This window comes from Melampsora larici-populina (assembly GCF_000204055.1).
Source record: "Melampsora larici-populina 98AG31 unplaced genomic scaffold MELLAscaffold_229, whole genome shotgun sequence".
Classification (NCBI taxonomy): domain Eukaryota; kingdom Fungi; phylum Basidiomycota; class Pucciniomycetes; order Pucciniales; family Melampsoraceae; genus Melampsora; species Melampsora laricis-populina.
The window spans coordinates 2040-7465 of NW_006768985.1; the positions used below are offsets into that span (position 1 = coordinate 2040).

At 38.6% G+C, this 5426-nt stretch overlaps 1 protein-coding gene across 1 annotated transcript; it reads right to left on the reverse strand.

Annotated features, from left to right (window-relative positions):
• Positions 1 to 2047, reverse strand: MELLADRAFT_70183 (uncharacterized protein; the record flags this gene model as incomplete). The annotated part of the gene is given in 6 exon segments (XM_007419523.1): positions 1 to 299; positions 388 to 441; positions 505 to 718; positions 792 to 1242; positions 1319 to 1888; positions 1908 to 2047. 6 exon segments carry the CDS (start codon positions 2045 to 2047, stop codon positions 1 to 3), a joined length of 1728 nt encoding a protein of 575 aa, XP_007419585.1.
• Positions 2048 to 5426: the final 3379 nt, after the last annotated feature.

Consider the following 5426-nt stretch of genomic DNA (forward strand, 5'->3'; position numbering starts at 1 on the left):
TCAAAGGTCATTAGAATTCTCTCCTTCAAAGTTGTCTTGATCTGCAGGATTATTCGGATCAAGGGAAGCTGGGACAGCAGATTCTATATTTCGCTTAAGTTGGATCATGTCACCATTCAAGTCTTTGAGGATGAGTCGTGCGTTCATACTGGTGAGCGCATTACTGCCTGTTAGGCCGGTGATCCAATTAAGATCCGAAGCAGCGCCTGGCAACATCAAGACCTCATAGCCCCAACTTTTCAGGGTCGATACACAGTTTTTCCAAGGCCATTGGGTGTGTTTGCCGTTGGTAAAATCAGCTATTTCAGAATCAAACAGAAAGATAGATATATATCAGGAAATTGGGAGATGAAAGCAAGATATATGCTTGAATGAAACCAGACATACAAAGCATCTGTCCTAATTGTGCTTTAGCTAGAGATTTGTCTGTTTTTGGTTTGTCTATGCATACATAATCAACTTTTGGTACTGAAATAAACACACACGATAATAGAAGAAACTTACTGTCAACCAGACTCTCCAGACCTACCTTCCTACCCAGGACATACGCTTGCAGGTTAGCCAAACAATTGTCTTGCGGTTTCAATGCTTTGGTGGCGTCGTGCCAGTTGATCGCACCCTGAGTTCCTCGGAAAAGCTGAACAGAGCCATGAGAGACATGCGTGGACACCACCATGATAACACCTTCAAGATGATAAGTGGCACAAAGTCGACGCAACTGTTGCATAGCAAGTTGGTCAGTATTCAGGTATGGAATGAATGGGGTTGAATCAATAACCAGAAGAGCTCACCTGTATGTTGGCTTCTCGTAACCACTTGATGATTTTATCTGAATCCGTAGCAAAAGACCGAGACTTGAAACGAACCGCTGAAGTCGATTCTTGAGCAGCACTACCAATGTTACGAGAATCTTGACCATCACCAGCACCGTTAGAAGATTCTTGACCAGTACCACCAACGTTCGACGCTTCTATCTCGTCGATGATAACCGCTAGCTTAGATTTTGGCTTGTAAGTGTCTTTCTCTTCCTCGGTCAGTTGATCGTATTTTCGCTTGAGAGCTGTAGTGGCTTTACCATCTTTAACACCCTTATCTACATAGGAACCAACAGGTGTGAGTGTTTGACATGTGATCAGTTGATTTTCAGCCCAGAACTCACAATCACGGCAGATCTGTCGATTTTCAGGGGCTTGCTGAAAGCCGTGCCATCGAGTCAAGTCTCGGAAAGGCTTCTTGTGGCCTCTGTTGTAACAAACAAGTAAGAGGGTAAATGGGTCAACTTTTGGAAAATATTAAGGACATGAGAAAAGAGACTTACAAGAAGGTTTCAACCGCGGACAGTTTGACACCTCTGGCAAGACAGTTGATTGCCATCGACTTTGTGATATTATCGTGAAAATTCATAAAATGAATCTCATCCTCCTCTGATAAATTCCCTTTGCCTACATTTTCTGCAGAATGACGAAGCTGGCCCAAAGACTTTTGAGCCATGAGTTCCTCAGGACTTCGAGTTTGTCCATCTAAAGTAATTCCTCCAATTTCTGTAAAGACGTCCTTGGACATGAATTCATCAACGATCATACGGGTTGAATCAACAGCTGGAGCTTTAGTTTTCTTGGTTTTGCAATTCTTTTTCTTTGAGTTGTTAGCGTCTTGAGCAGTGGTCGAAGCTGAAGCTGCAGAGAGCTGTTCGGTGTTTGATTCCACCTCATTCTCAAGGCGCGACAAGGTTGAAATACGTCCACCTTGTGGTTGAGGTTGATGGATGCGAGGAATTTGGTTTGGTGCTGATTGATTCGGATCAAACTGAGGTAGATCGAAGTGAGGTGAATCGAACCCAGTGAACCCAGTTTGTGAGTTTGCTCCAACATGAGTAGGATCGAAGTGCCTAGCATCGAAGTACGTACATAGGATCAAATGTAGCGTTCAGTGATTGTTGGCCAGGAAAGACTTGATTCATATGACGAAGCGGATGGGCGAACTGATTGGTGAAGGTTGTGTGGTTTTGATTTAAATTTGAAGACTGATTTAGGTGATGTGGGTCCATTGCAAGGGCGGTCGAGGATCAAAAATTTGAAATGACAGGGAGTGGTTTTGATAATCGATTATGTAGAGTTGCTATTTATCACGTATATGTAGTCCCAACCACACACAGCGTGATTCAGTTTGGCCCCGGTCCCGGTCTCGGTGTGGTATATATATGTATACTTTTTTTTGTACTTTTGACCCAGCATCAATTTCCTCATCGTTTTCATCGCCCTCTCGCATAACCAATCGATTCAATCTAAACTGCTGTCGGTGTTGAGTGGCCCACACGTTGTGGCTTCCCGCTACGAACGTCAGGGCCATTTGTCCCGCTGCAGATTACAGATCATCGACAAATCGAACTTATCACTTATGAACGATAGAAGGCTGAAATAATCGACTTCAAATACTTTTACGATCAACACATGTTTACCATCACATCTCACAATCAATTCGGTCCGCTCTCAACTTCGATTCTCAATCTCCATCATAGTATCATAGTATGTACCAATTGACATTCTTATTGACTTCAATGCTACGATTCTTGGATGGACTCAAAGCTGACACTCGATGTTGTTATTATCACATGCCACTTATTCCATCGCAGCTCAAGCCTAGTTCTGAATATGGAGTTACCTGATAGAAAGAGTGGACTGTGGTCACTCATTGAATTGATGTTGTGGTCATATGCGGTCGCGTTGCGACACATCCGTTAGTTATGTTGGATAAGTAATTGGCGTTAATTAGTGTTATAAACAAATAACATTGAGGCTAAGGCACTACTTCAAAAATCAAAAGGAGTGAAAAAGAAAGGTGATTTTTCATTGATCTGTGAGAGCGCAACACAATAGATCCAAGTGGCTTTAAAGCTGCAAGGAACGATAAGAAAGGATATCCGATATTCAAGACTCAAGTTGTACTCAAGTTGTAAGTAAGGATAAGGCTCAAAAAAAGAAGTGAGAACAAAGTACACATAAAGAATTAATGCGTATATGATGTTGAGACAAATATATCTCATTGCACTTGATGAAAATTGGATTTTTTTGAGCTTCATAAAAATTTGCACAATGACTGACAGCACAGGTGTGATTTGGTGTAGGTGTTCCACCTTTCATCAAAACTGAAATGAAATAATGAAAGTCATCCATAAAGTATATGAATGAGACTTTGTTACACGCTTTTGTCCAAATCTGTGAGTCTTGACAGTCAAATAAAGGTTTGTTTGAGGGGGTTGCAAATGGCTCAACTCGCGTATACCTGACTCAATGTTAGCCCAAACTTGATGGTACAATCATCACAGTTCTTGTAGCATTGCTTACAGATAGGGCTATATAAGACTATTTCTGTAAAATGTGATGTCTTGGTGGTCATGTAGAGGGTTCAGTGTGTTGGAAAGGTGTTCAAATGCACATATCTTACACAATTTGGATTAGGATTTAATATTGCACTAACTCAAAGTGTTCTCCATTTGATTATATCTATAGTTTAATAACAGAAAATTTGAATGATCTCAAGTCTTGGTGGTCACATAGAGGTTTTGGTGATTTTTGCAGGCTTGCAAAGGGCTCAAATTGTGCATGCTTAATTCAATTTTGGCCCAAATTTGATGGTGAAATAATAAAAGTTGTTGTAAAATTAATTACACAGATAGTTTCATAAGACCACTTTTCTAAAAAGCCACTTCTTGCTGGTCATGTAGAGGATTTAGTGTATTGCAAAGTCTTTAGTGTATTGCAAAGTCTTCAAAATGTGCACATCTTACACAATTTGGATCAGACATTGATGATTTAATAGTAAAAAGTGTTTGTAATTTAATTACAACTAGAGTTTAATAATATCAATTTTGAATCAGCTCAAGTCTTGGTGGTCAACTAGAGGTCTTGGTCTTGTTTTGGATGGCTGTGAAGTGCGCAGGTTGCTCATAACTCATTCAAATGTGGCCCAAATTTGATGGCAAAATAATGTAAGTTGTTTTAAAATCAATTACAGAGAGACCTTAATAAGCCAACTTTCTTGAAAAGTTGATTCTTGATGGTCAAGTGGAAAGATTTGTGATTTTGGTGGGGGATGTAAATGTCACAAACTGCCCATATCTCTCTCAGTTTTGGTCCAAAACCAAAAGCTCAATAATGAAAGTGGTTTACAACTCCATTTAACTTTTTGTTTGATATACAACTTCTTGAAAAAAAAGGCTTCTTGACCCGCCTTTGCCCATTTTGATTTTTGTGACACATTTTTGTATGCCTATATCTCAGCCAGTGTTTGTCTTATGAGCTCGTGGGATGCTCCATTGATTTCCTGAGGGTTTTTTAGGGGGAGCTTATTAACAAAGTTTGACCCAAAAGTCACTTTGAAATTTGTCAAAAATTCCAGCTCAAGAATGCACATATTTGTGCTTTCAACATCAAGTATGACAACATAACACCTTGAAAACAAATGAGATTTCGTGAGAGGGTGGTTATTTTTCTTGAGAATAATTTGTAGTACATTGCAAACAAATCTAAATGATCAAAAATCCCTCATAAACATGTTCCCCTGGGTTATAAGGAATTTATTGGTTTTACTGAGGTTGGGGGAGAGAGGATTGCATCAACCTTGAACCAATAAACCCAGTATAGATGAATATTTTTGTAAAAAGTATAATAATAAACCCATCATGAAATACCATTCTGTACAACTTTCATTTGTGAATCATTTGATTTGGATTGATTTTGCGTGAGGTGTGCTCCTTTTATATATATTTTGTGATTTCAATTTGTCACAAAATATATGAAATGTCCATCAAGAGTACAGAAGTTGCACAAAAACTCATATTGAACCCCCCATGAATTATTCTCCTGAATGATACTCATTGTTTGACCATCAAATTCTGATCAACATTTATGGAGTGGTGCACACTTTGTGCTATTTGTGTGATGACACATCTTGGCAAAAAGTATTAAATGTCCTTCAAGAGTAAGGAATTAGATCAAATACTAATGTTGAACCCCCCGCATTTCCTTTTTCAAACTTTTTCAAACTTTTCATCATTTAATCATCAAATTGTGACGATCATTGAATGTGATACAATGGTTTTGTTGTGCCTCATATATTCACTCTCTCACTCTTTGGAAGGGCTCAGCTGTGTCGTATAAAAACGCATCATGTATCATTTCATTGCTTATTGATGTATCATTTCAAGATAAAACCAACAAACAGAACTAAAAAAAAATAGAATGAACTAAACTCTCATCCATACTTCTCTACGCAAGACTTAACAACAACAAACTACAAGTACAATATTTAGAAAAACATGCATCATATAAGTGTATTGTTTTTTATATCTGTGTATCATTTTTATAGATGTTGATTTGAGAGAAAGGACATTGAGTAAACAACAAGAACAAACTACAAGATAAGAA